We start from the raw sequence: 24,801 nt of genomic DNA on the forward strand, positions 1-24,801 counted from the left end.
GTTCATCTTTCAGGTAAAATCTCCGTGACAAAATTTTGAAAACCAACGCCAAACACTGCGTTCATTAACACTTTCATTGCCAAATACTTGGTTCACTTTTTGGACTGCTTCGGCAGCGCTTTGGTTCAATTTGAATGCGTGGAGGACATCATATGGTAACAAATCAAGTCAAGTCAAAAATGTTCATTGGTTTTTAAGGATATTTACAAAATATTGTGAATGTGTATTGTGTTGTGTGGGGCCCTGCTATAGGCTCATGCCTCTTCAGGGTTGGTGGATTGTATGTGTGGTGTCTTGTGTAATTATGTCTAGTAAAGTGTTGTTTTAGTGTCATGTGTTCCTTTTGTTTTTAGCCTTTCCGTTGTTCCGTTAGAGTGGTCCGGGTCAGTTGCAGTGGTCGTTGGGGTTTTTTAGGGTACGGGTTGTGAGGCCGGGGGTCATGGCTTCAGATAATAATAATAATATCGTCTTTATTATTTCATAACAAAAAAAAGAAACAGAAATTAACATAATTATATCCTTAACATACGAAATGAAATAAAGGGCGAAGTTCATCGTCTGTAATGCAATGCATCACAGAAAATGTTCTTCCACTTAACCCTGAAAAGAACACAAAAAAAATAAATCTAAAAATGTGATTATTATATATAATAATACAGAAGTTTGAATACGAGCAAACACCTTACATTAGAACGTTTAATTCGCCTATCCTTTACAAGTATTCACTTTCATTTCAACACAACAAATAGTCCTTATATTTACTTTTAAATTTAGTGGAATTCAGTTGTTTGAGAGAGGGGGGGACAGAATTATACTTTTGACAAATTTGACAAATTTGGTACCTAAAGGACCGTCTGAACATTTCTATTTTGAATTTTGGCACTGCTAGCATATTTTTATGTCGAATATTCAAGTTGTGAATATCTGTACGATATGTAATTTTTTTATGGAGATATGAGGGTTTTTTGTTGTAATTATTTTATGGAAAAAACAAACAGCGTGAAGTAACCTCCTTTTCTCCATGTTCAACCATCCAATTTCTTGAAGTTTATATGAGATCCTTTGTCGCCGACCAATACCAAAGATTAATCTAAAGCACGAGTTTTGAACTTTTTGAATTTCATTTTTGTATGTATTGGTTAAACATGGACCATAAAGAACATCACCATAGTTGAAAACCGAAAGTACCAAGGATTCACATAAATATTTTTTTACATGGCAAGGCAGAATATGTCTATTGCCATAGATAATTTTCAGTGCAGAGTAGGCACGTTGTAACAGTTTATTTATGAATTTTTCAAATCTCAGCTCTACATCGATCAAAACACCAAGATTTTTTGCTTCACTAACAATATCTAATGGTTCATTTCGAATGCAGAAATTCGCAGAGTTAGTCACAATGGAACGATGATACCTTGGGCCGAAGATCATCACATTCGATTTGCTAGGATTTATAAATAAACAATGATCCGTTGTCAGTTCAACAAATCTATTTATATCTGCATTCACAACTTCACAAGCATTGTCTACCATTTTCGCTGGAAAACTGTGATATATTTGAGTATCATCAGCGTATAAATGCACTTGACAAGTTTGAAGAGCTTGTAGTAAATGGAAAGTATATATAGAAAACAATGAAGGGCCAAGTATAGAACCTTGGGGTACTCCTGATTCAATATATAGAATATCTGAGGTGCATTCTGACCATCTGCTGTCTATCTTTCATATAGTCTGCCAATAATGGCAAAGCATTGGCAGAAAAACCGATATATTCCAAAATATTTAACAAAAGATTATGACTAATAGTATCAAATGCCCGGCTGAAATCTAGTAAGACTAACACCGTACATTTGTTTTCGTCTATTGCTTTCATTATATCATCCGCAATGTGTAGAAGAGCGGTTGTACAGCTATGTCCTTTCCGAAATCCCGATTGAAGAGAAGACAACAGAGAAAAATTTAAAAGATGGTTTTCAATTTGAAATTTCAGCTCTTTCCTGGACGCAGCTGTCCGCTATCTGTATATTACACGACACTGTAGAATTAATATTTATTGAGATATGGAGCTAGAAAAACACATAACAACAAAACGGGGAAAACTTTTGAAGCAACCTAATGAAATATCGAAATGTAGTTTAATTAAATGGCAATCTGAAGTTGAAAGGCAATGAGCCGTTAGGAAGGCCATTGCCGAGATTGGATATTCAGCAGAGATTTATTATTATTGTGCGGAACGATGGGAATTGCGGTTAACTAAAATTGTAATGTCGGGATTTGCCAGAACGCGGCGTACTTACTTGATGATAGACGAAGTTTGGAACTTGTATAAATATGTATGTACAACCGTTGGAAGTTTGGTAATTATTCCTATGTTACGTGATGCTAGTAATTGCGAACTGAACATAAGTGTAGGGAGTATATGCTGTTTCGTTTTGGTGAATCACTTCTGTATGAATGTAGATATTCATTTATAATATTCAGATTTTCTGGGAAGGGTGTTACATAGAAAATTTTTCTGTTCATCTGATCCTTCAGTCATACAGAACGATTCAACGAAAACTGGACTTTCTGTAACACAGAGCAACGTCTAAATTGGTAGCAAATTGCCAAAAACGACTCTCTTCGACAGAAAGACTTAACAGATTGTCTCTGGTCTGGATTCCTGGCCATACTGGTCCGAAAAGCAATGACGTTGCTGACTCCTTCGCAAAGGAAGCAGATTAATCAGACCAGGCTTTGCCAAACGAAGATTGAACACCTGAATGGACTTCTGGCAGAATCTTCCAGGATTGGCTCATTCCAATTTATGGTATCAAACTCTTCGAAGTTTGATACCATAAATTTGGACTACAGTAGGGATGAACTACGATGTCTAACAGGCCTTTTTATATGTCACTGTCATCTGAATCATCATATGAAGTGACTCGGTCTGTCGGAAGACAATGTCTTTGGACAATGATGAAACAGCAGAGCATATACTTCATGCCTGCTCCGCTGGGGACCGAATGAGGTTTTTAGAGTTCAGCAGAGCTGTACTCTTATCATCTGACCTGAAAGACCACCCACTGGATTTATTTGGTCGAACGTGAATAGACGTGAGACACAATAAACCTTTGCGGGTTGCGGTGTAGGGTTGAATAGACCCACTTACTTTGGACCTAATCTAACCTAACCAATGTTGGTGATTAATCCTCACAAGAAACTTCACTCCGTTTATACAAAATTGGTTATTTGTTTTCGTGAAATAATATTTTGAACGTTTTGTATGAGTCTCTATCGATGTCCACGAATCTAGCAATGTTCATTTGACCCTGATATGGATGTTCACAAATATTGAATATTCGAACAAATCAATGATGTGAATCTTCTTGTGATTTGAATACCGAATTTGTCTACCCTTAGATACTTGTGATACGCTGTTTGGAACTTTTTGGTGTAGTAATGAATATTACTGGAGTTTTTTCCCAACACCAAACCGTTATTTTACCACTTCGACACGTGTTTCGATCACCAAGTGGTCATCTCCAAACTAGTTTGGTCTTTCTCTTGAAGATGATTGCTTGGTGATCGAAACACATGTCGAGGTACTTAAATAACGGTTTGGTGTTGGAAAAAAACTCGAGTAATATTCTCTATCTTCAGATACATATTCAAAATTATTATCAATATTCTTACCCACTTTCTTTGGACTAATTCACCCTCCAGCGCTTCACAAAACTTGTACAACTTCAGGACGTTCTTTTGATTTATGCAATACTATGATATGGCTGTAAGCGTGACATCTACCGCTATACATTACCCTTCAACATTTTAGATAAGGCAACTGCATTCTTCGCCACATTATTCATTTTTGAATTTGCTTGCTTCAACTGTATGAAACCAAAAAGTGATTTATTATCAAGGAGGAGCTTTCGACAAATAACATGAACGGTTATTCTCTCAATATTTCGTTAACAAGAAATCTCGTTCAAGAAAAACATTTCCGTATACTTGAACTGTGGGAGTTTTTCTCGACGCATTTATTTATTTATTTTATTTATTTATTTATTTTATATGTAATCTACAGAAAATACATTCCATTAATTGATTACAATTTCAACTGTTATCAATTCAGTGAGCTACAAAACTAATTATTATAATTAATATAAACAATAATATTGAAAAATTACTCTATTAATATGAGTTTCTGAGAGTGAATATTATCATTATACAACAGAAAAAATCCAAATTAATTCTTAACTGACATAGTTTGTGGAGAGGTGCATTTTTGCCTCGATTAGCATGTTTTCTTTCGTTTGATTTGGTCATTTTCAAGTTACCAATCTGTGATAATGTGAAAATATATTGTTCCTGAAAAGAAAGGGTTTTTTTGCCAAGAATAGTGTAAGCTTTAGGGAGAACAAATAGAAGTGTGGTTTTGTGATTATAATTAGATTGCCAGTAACTAAATGTTTCTAAGAAATACGAGGAGTCAATTTCATTATTAAGTAATTTGTATATAAATAGAGCAGAAGCAATTTCTCGCCTGTGCTCTAGTTTGATGAAATTAAATTCAAACAAAAGCGTCACATAAGGTATATCAAAGCAGTACTTTCCAGTTTTTTAAAATAGAGATCTTAGTATTTTTTCCTGAACCTTTTCGATTTCAATTTGATATTTTTTGTAGTACGGTGACCAGACGATAGAGGCGTATTCTAGTATGCTCCTGACATAAGTGTTGTATACCATTATCAACGTTTTCATATCTGCGAATTTACAGAAATTCCTAATTACGAATACTAATATCCTATACCATCTATTGACTATTGTATTCATATGATAATTGAAATTGAGTTCTCTGTCAAAGTAAACACCTAGGTCTTTCACATTTCTATCAGCCACAATATTATTGTTTATAGTGTATTCAAATTGAATATTTTTTTTCTTGAAAAAGATACTGTTAGTTTGTTGTTTTCTGACCAGTTTGTTACCGCTTCCAGATCTTCTTGCAGAATATAACAATCATCGATTTGATCTTTCTATATAATTTGAAATCACCTGCGAAAATAAAAAATTCGGATGATCTTATACAGTTAGGCAATGTGTTTATCAAGCATAGAAAGAAAAATGGACCCAAGTTGGAGCCCTGGGGTACACCTATGCAGGTGATACATTTTTCCGAACAACCAACCCCCTTTGAATACCACATATTGTTGGCGGACCTTTAAATAAGATGCGCATAGTTCTAAGATCTCAACTGAAAATCCTAGCGTACAGAAACTATTGAGCAAAATGTGGTGGTCGACCTTGTCGAATGCTTTTGAAAAATCTGTATATATAACATCTAGTTGTCCAGCAAGGTCAACCACTTCATTTGCGCTTTGAGAAAATTGAATAAGGTTGGTAACTGTCGATTTTTTTATGTGAAGCCATGTTGATTATTCGATAAATTAGGTCCAACGAATTCTACCATTTTTTGATATAAAATTGACTCAAATACCTCACTGGGTACACAAATTAACGCAACAGGCCTATAATTCATTATCTGATTTTTATCACCATTTTTGAATATGGGGGAAACTTTGTTCAGTTTCCATGATTCTGGATATACCATGATATTGATTTGAACCAATCAAATTGGCGTTTTCAGGACACAAAAAACTAACTCAAGCTCAAGGGGGTGGAACAATAAAATGATATTCAGAAAGAAATGTAAAATTAATCAACATTGTACACCGTTTTTCAACACAGATAAGATCAGAACAATGTTGTGAAATTCATATTGAGTTTTTCTGAGGATGAATTGGAAAATGTGATCCATTTTGAAATTTGACAAAATAGACTAATAAAAATCCTCAGATTATATGAAAAAACAAATTAGTTTTTTGTTGGAAAAGAGCCAAAAGTAATGATGCAATCTAATATGATTTTACGACAGTAAATCACACACAAGAAGTGTGAAATCGGGATGGACAGGGCTCTTAAGGTAGCTACGTCTGAAATACTCGAAATATACGGTGTAATGAAAATTCACAAGCCTGGCAAGTCGGTGGGACGAAATATCTTCATCAAAAATTTTCAAACGCTAACAAAAAAGTAATAAATTATCTTGATATTACAGTACAGTGTAGGTTTGGTTGACTCACGTGGATTTTTTGAAGGAATCAAAGGTGTAAGGTTGCGAGATGACGAGATTTTGGTATTATTAGATATATTTTCGTTTTTAACAAAAGTACTTATTCTTAATACGATCGAATACTTGAAGGATTTTTGAAGGATTGATTATCAAGCTGGTGAATTGGCCATCTCACACAAATTTGTAAGCAATCTAGTTGCTTTCTATTCAATAACTGTTTCTGTAGGGAACAAAAGTGCAGAGCAATCAAGAAAACATTCTTTAGACACAACTACTTTCAACAGTAAAGAAGTTGAAAACCAGAGCACAACCTATTTTCGATTCAACACCAGATAACGCTATTTCAACCTGCCATGGGTATCATCAGTGGTGCTAGGCTGGACCACAAATGCATTGCTGAACTCAGTCTGAGTGAACAATAGCTGATTATTCCAATATTTAATGTTCTCTGGACGGATATTCGTATTTTAATATATTCATACAAAAACTTACATTTTGAAATTCAACAAAAATTCAAAGGAACAGATAGGCGTCTTTATATCTGAGTGAGTTTCTCATTCGAATAATTTTTATAATTTTTACTATGCACATTTACCTGCAACAATCATTTGTTCATAATCACTTATAGATTTGTTTGATTGCTGTCATATCATCAAACAACTCAATATTTATCAAAATCTATATTGCTTCTGATGGATACGAGTTGTAATAAAAAAATGAGGTGAATGTATGAAAAATTTGATTAAGTAGTCAGAAACACTTTGAATGTTGACAGTGGCATATGGTGATTATCTTTATCTGTAGAGTAGGAAGGGTGAGTGTGAGCCCACAGCATTAAGGTCACATGTGACCCATTGTACATCCTCTCGAGGAGTTGTCCTACTAGGTCATCGTCCATCCTGTCCTTTCCAGGAAGGTGGACAGGTCACTGGGAGACATCTCCTTTATATCGGCGGGTGTAGGCCAAAATTCGCCGAACACACACTCTCTTATTGACGATAACTCCGGAAACTCGCAAAGGACATGCCTGACAGTCTCATCTTCCTGTTCACACATCCTGCATAGAGGTGTGTCCACTAGCCCTATATTATGGAGGTGTTTCCTCAGTTGACAGTGACCAGTCAGAAATCCTACTGTTGAGCGTAGATTTTCTCTGGTCAGATATTTTTTCGGCGCCAGCTTCCCACAGTCGCCCAGGGTGATCCTTGCAAGATTGCATCCTTTGATTCCATCTCATCTCTTCAGGGATTGAGCATGGGTGTAACGTTTGGCTAGTTCCGTAATTGTCGACTTCGACAATTGCGATAGGTGCCACTGGGTCCTCAAATTTTTAGTCCAACCGCTTCGGCAATGTGATTACCTTTACTCCTGTCGTGCCCTTTAACCCACCTCAGGATGATGTTATTATCTACCGAGGCTTTGGCTGAATTTTGGTGGCACTCTAGTACTAGCCCTGAGGTAACACGTTGTCTTTTCAAGGCTAATAGGGTTTGTCTGCTGTTATGTTTTTGCCAGAAGTTCCTTTCCTGGTTATTTCTTTCGTGGCGATTGAGATACCAGTCAGTTGTGTTTGGACCACGCTGGTATTTTTTCCATTCCCCACTTAATCCTTAGGCTTAGTAATCTGGAGTACGCTCCACATCCTGAGCCTTCTTTGGTTTTTGAGCCGTCTGTATATATGCGTATTGTATTTGTAGTATCTGACTCTATGTTCTGTTTCATTTGTATTTCGTAGGGATTATTAAACACAAACCTGAATTCAATTGCATCACTGGTTGCCTGCAGCAGAGGTTACGCAATAAGCGCTTCTCGCAATAGGTTCAACCTCAGTTGACCTATTTCTACTTCGAGGTTTACACCAGCCGTGCGCAATCATAACATGGCCATTAACGCAACCTCCTTAAGGTATAAGTCCAGAGGGGTCAGATCCGTAATACATTCCATCGCTGCGGTTGGTGTTGTTCTCATGGCTCCTGTGATGTTTGAACAAACCAGTCGCTGTATTTGATATAATTTTTGGACGGCCGTTGCTTGTAGAACTTTTGGTCCCCATGCAATGGCTTCGTACGTTAACATAGGTCATAAGGAACGAACAGAACGAAATAGAATTTGACATTTACAGGAAAGACACGGGCACTTTCAGATACATTCCCAATGACTCGAATCATTGTCCACAACACAAAATGGCGGCACTTCAATTTCTGGTACACAGGTTAATAACTTTTCCTTTAAAGAAAGATAAGTACGACAATGAAAAGAGAGTGATTTGGTATGTAGCTGAAGCAAACGGTTTTAACCCAGATATAGTTAACAAGATGATTAGAAAATGCAAGTTTAGCGAAGCACTTCGACTTTTCGAAAGTAGGAGAGTAATAACAAGTTTATAGTAATCCCATATGAACCCCAATACACAAAAGGGCTTACAAGAGGGCTACAACAGATATTCGATAAAGTAAATATGAAAGTTGCATATAAAACTTCTCATAAATTGCAACAGCTTCTTGGTAATCCAAAAGACTAGAAAACACAGAAAGGTCGGGGATTTACGAAATCAGTTGTCAAGATTGCAACAGCAAATACATCGGCCAGAGCCGACGAGCGATTAAAACCCGCTTCAAGGAGCATTGTGCACACATGAAATACGGAAGGATAGAAAAATCCAGTGTCGCCCAACATGCTCTAGACAAGGACCACAGAATTGGTGAAAACAATCTGAAACAGATTAAGAATGTGCATGACACCAGGCTACTCGATGCATGTGAGAGTCTAGAAATAGCAAAATGTAAAAACAGCATGAATGGCGATAAGGGACCCATTCCGTTTAGCCCGCTTTTTAATCTTCTGTTAGGAAGAGAATAATTTCTAAGGACTTGCAGGTAGTTAATTATCGAGAAATTCCATATTGGACTTCAGGTATACAACCTCAGGTAACAAATTTTAGTATATAAGGACTAACCTGACTAGACTAGGTATCAATTTTTTTCTCCTGAGGATGCTAACTTTGTTGGCGAAACGCGCGTCAAGTTAAAAAATATCAGTTTGGTGTTAGGGCAATTGATCTCAAAAAAGTTATTCAATAGATCTTATTATTGCAGTGTAGTTCCAGGTGACCACACGGGGTGAAAGACCCCATGCGCACCCCACTATCCCCTGACTTTGCTCATAAGCCACATATGCTCTTTTTGCTCTACTCTGTAGGCGAGTGTTCCATGTTAGCTCCCTGTCGAGGATAGTATCAAGGTATTTCACCTCTTCAGAGAAGTTTACTTTGCTTTTGAAGATTTCGGGAGGTTTTAAGCCTGATAAACTTCTTTTCCTGGTGAAAATGACCATCTCAGTCTTCTTGGGATTGATCGACAGTGAGTGTTCCTTACACCATGTTCCTTTTAATTTGAGCCCATCCTGCGCTCTATCGCACAGTGTGTTCACAAATTTGCCGGTCTGCAAAATAACTATGTCATCTGCATATGCAATTGTGTAGAATCCATTATTGTTAAGGTGAATAATCACGGTATCAGACTTCTAGAGAAGGGGTGATAAGACGCCTCCCTGTGGACATCCCCTCATGTCCAGTTGTCTCACTGTGATGTCTTCAACATTGATACCTATTGCTCTACTAGAGAGCAATACGGTGATTATACTCTGAGTCAGAGACATCTTCAAAGGCTTCTCACAGAAGGCCGAAAAGATGTGAATGATGATGCTCGCCCTAAAAGCACATCAACAATCAATGAAACTGTTGAGAAAGAGTCATAACTGGTGACGAATAGTAGATATATGGTTATGACATCGAAACCAAAGTTCAATGGTCCTTATTAAATAGCCGAGGAGAGTCAGGACCAAATGTTTCGCAAACTCTTTTCTTCGAGTTTTTGCCACATGGTCGTACGGACAATAAATAGTACTATTTTGAAGTTATGTCCCGCTTGCAATATGCAATATGGAGAAAACTTTGTTTAATCATATTTTTTTCATCAAAAACAACATCGTTATCATGCCTCATCCACCGTATTCACCAGATGTAGTTTCTTGCGACTTTTTTTTCTCAAGATTGAAGACACTCATGGAAGGACGGAGTTTTGCGACGATTGAGGAGATGAAAACCGAATCAACAGATCTCGTACAGTATTCATTCAAAGATAAAATGGATCGCTTAACATAAAAGTTGTGAAACATTTACATTTATTCAGCGATATTTGATTCAAAGAATTATACAACATATTAGTTAAGAATAATTTACTATACATAAATCAAACTAACTGAAATATCACAGCCTTGTAAACGCGAACGTAACAGGATCATAAGTAAAAACTGGCCCTCTGATCGGTTCAACATTTTCGTACTTGAGTCTGGCACTGAACGCCATATTTTTAACGTCGTCGTTGGTCGCAAAATTCACCCTCTGTAGCAACCCACTCGGGTGGTAGATGTAGTAAAACCCACGTTCTTCATTTGTTAAAGCTTCATTCTTCTGGTCATCGTCTCCAGATCCAAGCTCTTCTGTATCCAGGTCAGGATTAGATGTAGTAGTAATTGGTATTTCTGTCGTAGTACTGTCAAGGTCAGACGCTGTTGTAGTTTCTTCCTGGGGTGGGCCATACTCTTGTGAGGGAGGTCCATATTCCTGGGGAGGTGGTCCATAGGAAGTCTGTGGCTCTGGAAGTTGAAGCTGAGGTCCAGATGGTCTCCAACCTGATGGTGGATATGGAGCAGCTTCCTGTCGTTGGAATTGTCTGGAGAACCTTGAATTCGAACGTGGAGGTTCTGCAGATGCCACAGCTAATAAACCAAAACACAGTACTACGAACGAATTCATTTTCTGGGTCGTCAGAAGGAGACTGATGATTGACAAGGCAAATACTTCTGCTTTTATACTGTCGATATGAAATATTTCATTGAGAGCATATGATTATTTCAGCTAATTGAATATTCTGTTCGCATCTTCAGTCGATGTCTGCCGCATTTTAAAGTTTCAAAATGTTCTCGAGGTCAGTTATGATCGTATGCTTTTCACATGGAAAATCCATTTCAGATCATGTGATAATGAAAACATGTTTCAGCTTGAACGTTTCTTGAACTTATACTGCAAGCATTGAAAAAATCTAAAGGAGAAATTACAAAACACAACAAGGGAGGGAATGTATTTTAGCATTATTTGTTTCATTGTGTAATGTAACAAAGGCACTAGTTGTTTTTGAAATAGAAGGGGATATTTTTTGGAATGAATTCTGAACAAACCAAAAAATTCGGTAGTATCCACAAAAAATAGTCATTGACTTGATATATCATCATGAATTATATCAATTACTATTCCTTTCATAAAAAATTAGTTGAAATTAATTCAATTCTCTGTTTGAAAAAAAGAATAGAAAAATTAGTACACCCTTCCCTTAAGCAAAAAAATCTTAGACTTCTTAGAAGTTCTTATCCCAAAAAAAATTCTCAATAAAATAATTTTCAATACTGGTAGTATAACAAATTCCGATGTAATCAACAGAAATGTATGTAATGATAGTTCACCTATCAATATTTCTTATAAATCTATACCTTACCTTAGAAATTTATCTTCAAATATCATAAAACTTTTTCATAATGAACAAAATATCAAAATATGCCAAAAAAATATCAAAACTATGAAGTATTTGAATACTAACTTGAAAGAAAAAACGGATACTACAAAAAAGTCAAATGTGATTTATAACATTCCTTAACAGTTTGAGGAGTGCCATTTTCTGGCACTCCTCAAACTGCAGCAGTTTGAGGAGTGCCAGAAGATGACAGTACTACCAACTGTCGAAAGCGCTCGCAGATAATTAATAGAAGGTATAAAGCTTCAAATCCTTTTTGTAGAATTTAATATTGAAATATATATATATACCAGGTGTCCCACATTTTATGTGACAGGCAATATCTGGTTTGTTGAAGGAGATACACAATAATGTTTCATACAAAAGTTTTAGGAGTTCATAAGAGCTATATTTTGATATATTTTTAAATATACAGGGTGTTTGGTGTAGGTGCTACAGACCAAAATTCCATTTTTTAAAATAGAACGCCCTGTATATCATTACATATTCAGATGCTACGTTAAATTCTGATATCATTTCATGTTTGGTTTTTGAAATTAGGTTACGGAGGTTGAATTATTACTTATAATGTAAAGTCTTGAGAACGACTATTATTTTTTAAAATATCTCATACAATTATTCTCTCTGCATCAGATCACATGAAAATTAGTCAAAATTATGGGTGTTCGAAGTAATGGTTTCAATTTTGAGTTGTGGAATTCAGTCAGGAATCATTTTGAATATGAAACAATTGCGAAATTGAAAGAGGTGTATTCGAAAACAAATCTTTAATTAATAACAATGTAAATAATATAACTTGATAAATCATTTCATAAGAATGGTAGGTACCTAGAAATAAGTCATAAAAATTGTTCAAAGTGATGCCCATTAGATATTATACAGGCTTCGAAACGTCGAATCACTTCTCTCGTACAAGTCGCTCTTATAATATCAGGCGTAATATCACTGCACGCTAGTCGAATTTTCATTTTCAGATCATATACATTCAAAGGGGGAGTAGTGAAAACAATATCTTTCAAATAACCCCATAGGAAAAAATCAAGCGGTGATAAATCTGGGGAACGAGCCGGCCACCGAATTGGACCCTTATTACCAATCCAACTATTTGGGTACGTTCTATCCAGATATTCAGTAACAACCTGTGAATTGTGAGGAGGAGCACCATCTTGTTGCCACCAAATTCCTTGTCGTTCTGCCATGGGAATATCTTCCATCAACTGTATCAAATCATTTCCTAGAAAATGTAAATATCGCAATCCATTGAGATTTTCATTGAAAAAGTAAGGTCCTATGATGCGGCCATTGAACAATCCACACCATACATTAATACCCCAAGTAGTTTGAAAATTACTTTCGCGGACCCAGTGGGGATTTTCTTGAGACCAATAGTGACTGTTATGTCGATTCACAACTCCATTATTGTGGAATCGCGATTCATCGCTCCACTTGACTGAATATGTTAGGACTTTCATGTAATATTACCTGAATACAAGCAATGAATTCAAGTCGTCGTTCAAAGTCCGTGGGTTTCAAACCTTGTACCAACTGAATTTTGAATGTTTTCTGAACTGATAGGTTATTGGATCATAGGTGAAGACAGGGCCCTTATCGGTTCAACATTTTCATATTGAAGCCTGGCACTGAACGCCATATTCTTCACATCGTCATTAGTGGCAAATTTCACCTTCTGCAACAACCCACTTGGATGATAGATATAGTAGACACCGCGTTCTTCTCGTTCAAATGCTTCATTTTCTTGTTCATCTATTCCTGATCGAATGTTTATTGTTACTGATTCAGCAGAAGAAGTTGTGGTAGGTACATCAGTGGTAGTGGTAGTAGAGTCAGCTTCTGGTGGACCGTATTCTTGTGAAGGAGGGTCGTATTCTTGGGATGGCGGGCCGTACTCTTGGGATGGCGGGCCGTATTCTTGGGATGGCTCGGGAAGCCGAAACTGTGGTCCAGAGGGTCTCCATCCCGATGGGGGATAGGGCGCACTTTCCAGATTTTGAAACTGTTCCAAGAATCTGGCGTTAGATTTCGGAGCTTCTCCATTCACAAGAGAGACTAAAAGAACACATAGTAGGATATATGAAATCATTTTACTATTGATAGAAAACTGCTGATGCACTTTTCTGTTCTTAACCTTTTATACAATCGATAATTTTTATTTTACTGAATAACTCTGTCATGAAAACGGCAATGACCTGTAATTGTTTTGGCTGATTAGATATTCCAGACACTCATTCTGAAAGGCTAGATTATTCGATTGATATATTCAACGAGGTAGCTTCAAGTTTGAATTTATAATATGAATGACTGATGTATTCGATTTCGATTTTAAACCATCTTTACTTTGAACGTTTTCTTGTCACATAACGAGTACTTTGTGAATTGTGAATCTAATATAGATGCAAATCGTTACAAAAGTGATTGATATAAATTAACTTCATATCTATTTTAGTTTTCTATCAGGGTTTGATCTAAGTAATCAATATTATTTTTTGAAGTTATACTCCTTTTGGCACGTTAGGGAAAAATGGTGAGAGTAATATGGATAAGAAGACAGATTTATAGACGGCAGGATGATTAAAATGTAGACACAACATTGATAGATGTAGAAACCAAAAAAAATATTTCAGGAAAGTAGAGACAAACACAAATAATTCACATCAAAAATAATATATAATTTTTTGAAAATAGAAAAACCACCTGCTGTTCCTTGAAGAGGACCATGTATAAATATCAAACTTGAGGTTGACACATGACATATAATCAATTCGTACATGTGTGGTACCAGCCAATGACAAAGTTTAAGTTGACAGTTGAAAATGACATTTGACATCAACAAATAAATGATCTGTGATCCGAATCATAGCCCTGTTGCCAAATAAATTAGGTGTTGCTTGGCTGTGGCAACCAAATACTTACATATTTTACATCAAAAATTCAATTATAATCTATTTAGCCATCTATTCAATACACGTCAGTGATATGATTTCAGAACTTATTTGCTGTTCTACAGGAAAAGCGATATTTTCCTATCTAAATAAGGTTGCTACTTTTACGTAGAGTTCACCGTCTGGAATCTTACGGAATTTCTCTTTTAAGTTTTTATTGAATTTGCTATTTCTTTTGGTTTTAATGAATTATTTTATTCTTTCATTAGTGATAGGTATTGTTCAATTTTTAATGTTATATGTATTTCATTTATAAATAATTTTGAAAGTTCAGAACTTCATATCGTTTTGCTCTTAATTCTGTAAACTTTCTTGCCGTAGTGTGGACACATTTGTATATTTTTCCTTTGTTTTTGTATTATTTAAAGAACATTCAATAGAGAGGTATTTTTTAGGGTTAAGTGGAAGAACAGTTCAGTTGTTCAATTTATTCAGGAACTGAACTGAACTTCGCCCTTTATTTTCAAAAATTTTCTGTTGGGGTATTTCCTCAATTTTGTTTTTTGTACATATTTTTTGAAAATAATAGAGTCGAAGAAAGTGGAAGAAATTCCAAAAACCCACGGCTTTCAAACTCGAAAAGCAACGGCACTGAAAGTCGATTATTATTATCATTATTATTATATGATTACACTTGAAACCTAAGTACGTGTATACATCATAAACTGAAATGAAAATCACATTTTTATTCAATTTGTGATCAGTTTACAAATGAATTAATAATAAATACAAATGATAAATATTAGGGTGAAGAAAAATTCAATTATTCTAATATTGAATTGAATAAATGATTCTTTCTTGAAGTAATCTTGAAATTTTGAAGGATAAAATGTATCGTCAGGTTGTCACATACACATTACAACATGACGATCGTATCAAAATACATCTTATTAAACATTTGGAATACATGAATACATTTAAACGAATGATGAAATGAATCACAGCGAGAAATAATTGAAAGAAAACGAAGTGTTTTAAAAATGTCGACCATATTTTCTGAAAATGCCATCCTTGAAGTGGAATATGTTCTGTATTTTTTTCGAAGCTTATATTTCAAAATGATAAAAAGTTCAGATTTGATGAACGTTTAGAATACCATTCAAAGTGATCAACAATAATATTCGAATTTGTTAGACACAGATGCGAAGAATGAGCATTTGAACTACACCACTCTTTATGTTATTGGGGTGGATGGAGAAAGTGACAATTATCACCCTCCGAAATTGTGTAATTTGTTCAGAAAGTTTAACGAGCATATAAAAAAGATGGCTTCAATTTGATAATCTCAACAAATTGACCATTAGAGCATTTACAAGTGCTTAAAAGTGCTGTAACTTTGTGCTAGTAAAATTTTAAAGTTCTGAAAGCTCATTATTTCAAGATGAACTCAGTCATGAATGATAAAGAAAGAAGGGGCGAAACGGTGTAACTTCCCTGATTTTCTTCCAGTTACATGATCTGTGGATGTTTTTCCTAGGAGATAAGGGTTGATAGATGTTCCCTTTATTATAATTCCAAATTAAATGAAAAAGTGACTGCTTCGTGATATTTTTGTGCATATTATTTATTCATGTTCATCATTGTATCAGCTTGTTAATGTTTTTTATGATTTGAAATATTCTTCTTCAGCTGCTAGTTTATCTTGGGAATTTATCTATCTGTAATGCATGCTATTTGTTGTTTATTGATATTCTCAACGCATACATAAGGTGACATGGATAAACAAGATCAGGGTTGATGCTGACTTGCTGAGTCGACATCCGGCGATACGCAGTTCTTGAAACGACGACACAAACACTCTTTACTTCCTCCGTTCCATTTTAAGATTATGTAAACACGTATTCTACTATAAATACGTCCTGCGTAGCGAAATGAGTTCAAGTATAATTGCAGTACGTACATCAAAGTACGTTTATAGTTTCTGTTCGATTGTATCTTAAGGGAACACAGCATTGTTTTCAATTTTCAAAATGAATATTTTTCAAAAACGTGTATTTCAAAAGTGAGATATAACATGCATGTCATAACAAATAGATAGTTAGTTGGTATCAGCGCCGCCATTTTGAAACAATGAATACATGCTTTGGGGACATACATGGGATTGTTTCTAAAAAACCTCACCTTCTTGTGAGGTAGGGAAAACATGATGGAACTGGCCTTCTGTGAGAGAAATAGTATACTTCTTTCTCATTCTAGATGCCGGAGAGACGTATACTTACCTCGTGGTGGAACAACGCCTTCCTCATGAGATGATCTCGAGACAGATTCTTCTCTTTCTCTTTCTGCATCGACTATCAGTATAAACTTCGACAGATCTAGTCATCTGAACTGTCCTGCCGTTCCAATTCAACTCTACTTCTTTGTAGTAGTAGAATAGACTCTGGATGAGCCCTACCAACTCGTCGTAAAGACTCAAAAATGAAGTGCATCTCTTAATTAATCTGTTTCATTTTAGGTTAGCCGATATTTTGAATTGAGGCACAAATTCTCCAATACTTTGAAAATGATTCCAGTTGGTGTTCAAATCTCTGTAGAACGTCAAAATCCAATCATTTTCACACATGATATTAACAAGTTGGATAAAACCCTTTCTGAATTATTATTCAAACGAAGTAACGTTTCTGGCACAAGAAAGGAAAATTCTGTCAATGATGACTTGATCAAGATACAGGGGATAACTTTATCGAGTCTATCATCAAAAAAAAGGAGATTCTAGCTTTGGATTGGGAAGACCTGCGACTAATAGTTATGGCTCAAGTATTCAATGTTACTCCTTTCAAACGTGACTGAAGTCCAGAATGGTTTGGTTAAACCAGCAAAAGCTGCTTTATATTTAGGTACGTTATTTTCTTCATGAAACATGCAATTTTGCTTCTGTTTAAAAAAAAAAAATCTGTTTAAAATCTGTTTTTCCGTTAACCAGCTGTCGCACCCCTACGAACGACAACCCTCAGAAGTCGAAACTTGTGCGAGCTAAGGATTAACGAGGTCTTACCTTTTAACGTGTGATTCCTAACACGGGTTGGACGGTAGCAAGTGAAGATCGATCGTTCAGACTAGGGCTTGAACCACCGACCAACACGGCAGTCAATTCGAGTGAGTGAACAAAGCACCCACGCCGAACCGCTTGGCTACCGACTGACCAATTGTGTCCTCAATTCTATTGAATTGTACGTACAATTTACTTACTTTTGGTTATTTACTGTGTGAATGAAATTTAGCAAAATTACATACAACTCATGTAATGAATACTTAACCATGCTCAATATTTTGCCATGTTGGTGATAGATGACTGGAAAATGCTGTGATATGGAATCATCCTTTATAACTCAATATATTTCATGTTTCCCATTTTATTGATCAAATGTAGATCAATTTTATGCCTCACTACACTCACATTGTTGCAACATGAGCTGGTAAATGATGTGAATGAGATACATGTTTTTTGTAACAAAATATAACACTCATTATATATTTTTCATCACCTCACAAAACGTTAAATGAAGCATCAAAGTTGTAAATATAGTAACTAAGAGTTAACTCGCAATTAGATTTGAATATAATAAAATTGTATCTTCATCATGATGTCAGAATGAAGCCAGTTTACACTATCTTTGGTGAATTATTATCCTATCGTAAATTATCTCTGGAATCTTAATGACTTTGAACTTCCTCGCCTGCTAATATACTCTCTGCTTTTCGTGAAAATTGGTGTGAGTTATAGCAAGTCATGTTGATATCTTACACTTCGTTATGAAATATATTTTTAGCTCTACAGTATACTATCTCTCCTCAGAATTATGCTATATATGGGATCGATTCAATCTACGAATATAAAAGATAAACAATAAGGCTTCTATAGATAGACAGTTGCAAAGCCGAATGAGATTCGTCATTTGTCTGGTACTTCAGGACTAGGCTTTGGTGTCAACCTGTTGTTTTGCAGTGTTGGACGATGTCCAAGCTTGGTTCTGCAACTATTTGTCTTGGAGAGTCTCCAAATTGAAAGGGCAAATACAGTATTCGTTTGGTTTTGGAACCATCTTCCTTGGCATTTATTCAAAACATACTTATAACCCCGTCTTTTTTCCCTTCGTTTTTGCACAGCTTTTCGTTTCTTGCTTTTGACAAATTATCATGAAAATAATTGAAATTGTAGAAGATGCTTGAATTTAGTTCTAAAAGTGGGATAAAATGACACAGAAACCATTTTGCTAGTTTTCCCGATTTTGTAGACTCTGAAGTTGTTTATAATTCACATATTTTGCTGAACGTTTTCACAAAAATCTAATTACGCTGGTGACTGCAAAAAAAAGATACATATGTTCGAAGAAAATGAATATTTTGAACTGAGCTTTGAAACGAATGAAAAGAGAAATGAAAATTTCTATATTTTCATTTCTATTTTCATTATGATCCCCTACCACGTAGTAACGGCTACATCCATCAATTTATTGAATTTTCATCTCCCACAAAATTTTCACAACGTAGTATTTAGCAAATACCTGACTAAAATAAACTACTTTCCTAACACAACGAGGAACATTTCGGGTAAAGGTACACACGTACTGAGAAAATGAGTATTTCGAATTGAAATTCGGTACATTCACCTCTCCCATTGTATTTCATTTAGTAAGATTTGGCATACCTGCCGGAAAAATCACATGACGGGATTTGATGTGCATCCCACACATTTGAGGAGTTTTCTTCGCAGGGACAATTATTGTAGATATTTCCTGTTCGTCCAGTAGATGTATCCAGAGTATTATTTTTGCAGATTATTATACTCCTACATGCTGGACAGCACTAACCAAAAACTCCACCAGTAATGATAATGATTCTCTAACTTCCCTCGTGGTACCTCTCCCAAAGTTCCCACATAGTTTTGGTTCCAAAATTATTATCAGAAGAATTTGACATCTGTCCTATTCTTGACGCAATAATCCCAAGAAGCTTCCGTGTTTTCCGGAGACCAGGAAGAAATAGACCGATCAGAGAGCTCCCTGGAAGCGAAGAAAAACAAGTTCTGGCAAACATTTCGTAGTTGAATCAGAAAAATTCGGTTTCTCAGTATCAAAAGTACATTATTTTCAGTTTCGTTCATAGATGTGTTTCGTTTTTATATTACTGTATGTTGTTCTGAGTACTCTACATTGCTTTTGTACTCATAACTTTCATTTTGAGTTTGGAGCTTGCGATTATATAATACATAAGAATTCATATGTTCGTTGTCGCAGTAGAAATAGCTTATGAATATTGAGAAACGAGATATGAGAGCATATTTGACCCGCATCCAAGGTGAACATTTATTTCGCAAGCTCAATAATTGACTTGAGAAGTAATTGGAGCAGTTTTTTTAAAATCTAGCAGAAGTTGAATAAGTTGTTCTTCAACTCGAAAACTCACAGTTAGTTAGTATTTCGTAATTAGCTGCTGCTCAATACCAAAAGATACATTGATCTAAGGCGGAATGGGATACTGTCGTTGAAGTTTCGATTATGCGATTCTGTCATACTATAAACTTGGTTGCTGGTAACTTCTAAATTGGATCTCGAAAGTTTCGAAATCAATGAAACAAACATCTTGACAAACAAAAGCTACAAGTAACAGATTTGCGTTTTGACATACGGAGTTTAATGTTTGTTATTGATTTTACTTGACTGTATACGTGGCTCGAATTATAGTCTTGTTGCAGTATTTTTAGCCAATCTTTCATGTGGTGGTGTATAATAGAACTGTTCAGTTCGTATATTCACAATATCATGAATCATGTCTACAATAAAGTATTAGACTCGTCGACCGTACAGTTATTGTTCAAGATATTTTGAATATCACCCGGCTCACCTGCTAGTAATCGAAGGACCATGGATCTTTTCTTTCTATATACGGAGACAAATATGGTTTGGATGGAATTGCCAACTACTTGATGAAACTCCATATCAAAACTTACATAAAATTCACTGTGATATTCGTTAAGAAAAGTTTAGGCTAGGGTTAGGTTAGGTTGGGACACAAGTGAGTGGGTCTATTCGACCCTCCATCGCAACCCACAAGGGTTTATTGTGGCTCACACCTATTCACACTCGACTAAATAAACCCAGCTTCTCAACGAAGCCGGTTATTTTGTATGGTGGGTGATCTTTTAGGTCAGTTGATAAGAGTACGGCTTTGCCAAACTCTAAAAATCTTATTCTGTCCCCAGCGGGGCAGGCACAAAGTATATGCTCTGGTGTTTCATCATTTCCCAAACATAGGCAACACACACTGTCTTCCGACAGTCTAAGTCTCTGCATATGATGATTCAGATGACATCGTAGTTTATCCCTATTGTAGTCGTTTTTGGCAATTTGCTACCGACTTAGACGTTGCACGGTAAGAGCCAAGAACTTCCAACGCCGCTCGACTGTCCAAGAAAAATTTTATTGGCCTGTGTGTGAGGTTGGATTCTACCAATTTCTCCGCACACAATTCAATAGCATAGATTTCCGCTTGAAATACAGTCGCATAGGTCCTTAGGCTAGATATATCTGTCCTTGGTCTGCGACTGAAAACAGCTGACAGGAACTGGAAGGTGTTTTTGTGATCCATCTTTGAACCAACAACTATCTGCTCTTAAAATTCCCTTCTCCTGGAGGATCAAATCCTCTCTACTCCGGAAAAGTAGTGTAAGTTTAGGCTAACTCATAGTCTAACACACAGATAATATATTTAATTTTAATTGAATTTTAGTTACTTATAATTTTAAAAAGACACGTGTACAAGTTTCACAGCTGTTTGACTATTATTTTGCGGGATAGAATATTTTGAGTGAAGTCACTTTCATTAGTTTGGAGAAAATGGATGGAAAAGAATTTGGTGTGTTGATGAAGCACGGAAAAATACGGTTGAAGCCAAGGCTTGGTTTGATGAACATTATTTGGACTTTACACCAGAAAAATCAACTGTTGAGAAGTATTTTGAACGAGAGGTAATTTTGGGATGCGCATGATATGGTATTCAGCGACTATCTTGAAAAGGGAAAAACCATCAATAACGACTATTGAAGCGATTGAAGGACAAACTCGCAGAAAAATGGATCTATTCGAAGAAGAAGCAAGAGCTATTTCATCAAGACTTGCACCATGTCACAAATCGATAGAAACTATGACAGAATTGCAAGAAATGAGTTTCGAATTCCTCCCGAATCCACCGTATTCTCCAGAACTGGCCCCCAGCGACTTTTTTTCTGTTCTCAGACCTCAAAAGATGCTTGCTAGAAAAAATTAGTGCCAATGAAGAGGTAATTTTCAAAAGAAGCTGATTTTGGCAGCTATATTGAATAATGAAATCAAATTTCATAAAAACAAGTTTTTTATATGTTAGCATATGAACTACTCATCCCAATTGGAAAGCTTACCCAAGCAGGAATCATGAATTACTATAAAATTATCACAATTCATACTTTTGAAAATATTATTTATTTATTTCTTGGAAACTGTTAAAACCGTAACTATATAACACTATATACTAGTGAAAAGATTTCTGGAATAACTGAGCACATATAGCGTATAAATCCAATGATTACTTGAGCATACATATCAGAAATAACACAAACACGAATTTGGTGTCAGATCAGGAGTGTATAAATTCTAGTCATCTAATATCAAAGATGGGTCAAACTGGAAGATCATTTAAGATACGCATGAAAGAATACAAGAACAGTTTGTAAAAATGAATTCAGCGTGTGTCACTCATCTCCTCACATGATAGAAACAAATTCAATCATGAATTCAAAGCCTTTTTTTACAGAAAAAAAGATTTGAAACTCGACTTTTTCAGTCTTAGTCCCCTAAAAATAAGTCATTGAGATTTTTGTTCTTACAAAAGACATAGAATCACCATTAACATGTATCGAATGACATGGTTGAAAATCTCATAACGCAAGATGAGATACGAAAATATCGATGAAAACGGGGAAAATATTCGATGTGATCAGAAATTACATTTCTTTGATGTTTCGCATTATTGGTGTTCTATGGAGTATAAACACATCTAATATATATTTATATATCATAATCATTTCAAAAGAAATGTAATATAAAAAACGGGACCTTTTCCAAAAATGGCTTCAAAGAGAAATATCAAGCTCACAAAAACATCATTTGGTAAAATGCAGAGACATTATAGAAGCGAGTGAGAAATAACAAGGTTATCGTTGTTGGATGAAAGGCAATTTTGTAGGCAATTCCAGTGGAAATGATATTAACATTACTCAAACCCTCTGTCTGATGAAACTTGAGAATTAATGTAGTTCCACTAGTAATTCTGAATAATTAAACTAATTCAATTTGGCTCTTTCGAATGCCTAATAAAGTCAACAATATAAAAATTACAGAGACAGGATATGGAGCAACTCGCGATTGAAACCAAATAACTATCCGAAGTTGATTTCTCTCACATAAAGTACACTTGTGATTTTGAAATGCCCACTTCTAATGAAACAAATTGTCAATGAGGCACCTCGTGAGGTTTTGAAGGGTCTTTCAACAAATACTTTCGATCTTTGACAATTGATAACGACTATTTTGTTGCAGCTACATCTGTCAAATCAGTTGTCATTTATTCAGTCTGTTTTGCCAAATCACCATGGCCGTATATAACATTCAACAACACGTGCAAACAATAAAATCGTTTGATCAAAATGGGTGTCCTATTCGGGCAACGTATCGCGCACTCCGCTCATTTTATGGTCGTCTTTATAGGGCTATAATGACGACCGCATTGTGACAAATCTATCCGCATTGTGATGGATATATTTGAGTCCACTGGTTCAGTAAACGAACGACCAACACCCATACGTCGACGAAACGCAAAATCTGACAAAAAAATCGCTGTCTGTGAGAGTATGCATCAGAATACATGGCAGTCGATTTCGCGTCGCTCATAAGAAATGGGCCTTTCGCAGACTATGGACCTGCACCCGTACACAATTCAGCTGACCCAGGAACTGAAGGTGAACGAGCATAGACAATGACTTGTGTTCTCTGAATGGACTCCAAAATAGATAGATTGATATATAGATAGATTTTATTTAAACTGCATCCTGAACAGGTTTACACCCGATTATATGTATACAGTCAATGTCATGGTACATAAAATATATGATTTAACAATACACAGAGTAAATAAAAACCTCAAATTACGTACGAGAGAAACAATAATAAAAACAGGTATATATGGCGCTTTTTTTTTAAACGACTTATTTCTAATTCATCACAGCGAAAAAATCAAGACTTTGATGGCTTACGACTAGATCATTCACTTTCCTAAGGCAGCGATTGAGTGGAGACTCTGATCGGGTGTCTGCATAGAAAACCCTTTTGCGATTTCTTAGACTAGCACTAGGAACATGAATATTCATCACACTGAGGAGTTCAGCTATATTTATTATCTGGCATGTTCTAGTTGAGTCCTATAGGAGATCATAAAGGGACACTCTTTAAATTTTTGAAGAAGGTGTACATAAGAAATTTCTTCTGTATTTTTCTATCATCTCTGAATGAAATGATGTTTGCGGATACCAAATTGTTGAAGGGTATTCGAGCTGCTTTGATCTAACAAAGGCATTGAATAGAAGAATTCCTAGTTCCCATTTGATATCCCTGGCGTTTCTCAACACAAAACCAAGCTTTCTGTTTGCATCACAATATATTCTATGTGATTTCTTCTATTGAATATGACTCCTAGATATTTGATTTGAGCAAGTTTCTTCAGTTTGGTGCCATGTATTGAATATTCCGTTGGAGTAATAACATTTTTCCGGGAAAAAGACATAACTTTGCATTTACCCTCATTCAGCATCAAGTTGTTCGTCTCACAAAAGATAGCGATAGAATCTAAGTCTTTCTGAAGGTTTTCACTGTCTCTTTCATTGTTGATGGTTTGGTATAGTTTGAGATGATGTACACAGAGTAGGACTTTGGAATATCTTATATAATCACCTATATTTTAAATGAACATTATAAAAATGGGCCTAGAATTGATCCCTGAGGAACACCAGAGGTTGGTCTGAATAGTGTCGACCTTTTTCTATTGAAAGCAACAAACTGATCTCAATCTGATGGATATGACTTCACTAATGTTATCATTGATTGATTAA

General features: G+C 35.6%; 2 protein-coding genes across 3 annotated transcripts in view; one reads left to right on the forward strand and one right to left on the reverse strand.

Moving 5' to 3' along the window:
- gogo (thrombospondin-1 like protein golden goal) overlaps positions 1–24,801 on the forward strand; it is a 398,554-nt gene that overhangs the window by 124,987 nt on the left and 248,766 nt on the right. The gene's annotated exons all lie outside the window — the stretch shown is intronic.
- LOC111502047 (uncharacterized) lies at positions 10,281–11,034 on the reverse strand. Its single transcript, XM_023156010.2, has one exon. The coding sequence runs from the start codon at positions 10,929–10,931 to the stop codon at positions 10,383–10,385; it is 549 nt and encodes a 182-aa protein (XP_023011778.2). The 5' UTR covers positions 10,932–11,034; the 3' UTR covers positions 10,281–10,382.

Source organism: Leptinotarsa decemlineata, unplaced genomic scaffold (genome assembly GCF_025532065.1).
Source record: "Leptinotarsa decemlineata unplaced genomic scaffold, Ldec_3_MD MMD2_tig00026361_RagTag_RagTag, whole genome shotgun sequence".
NCBI classification, from domain to species: domain Eukaryota; kingdom Metazoa; phylum Arthropoda; class Insecta; order Coleoptera; family Chrysomelidae; genus Leptinotarsa; species Leptinotarsa decemlineata.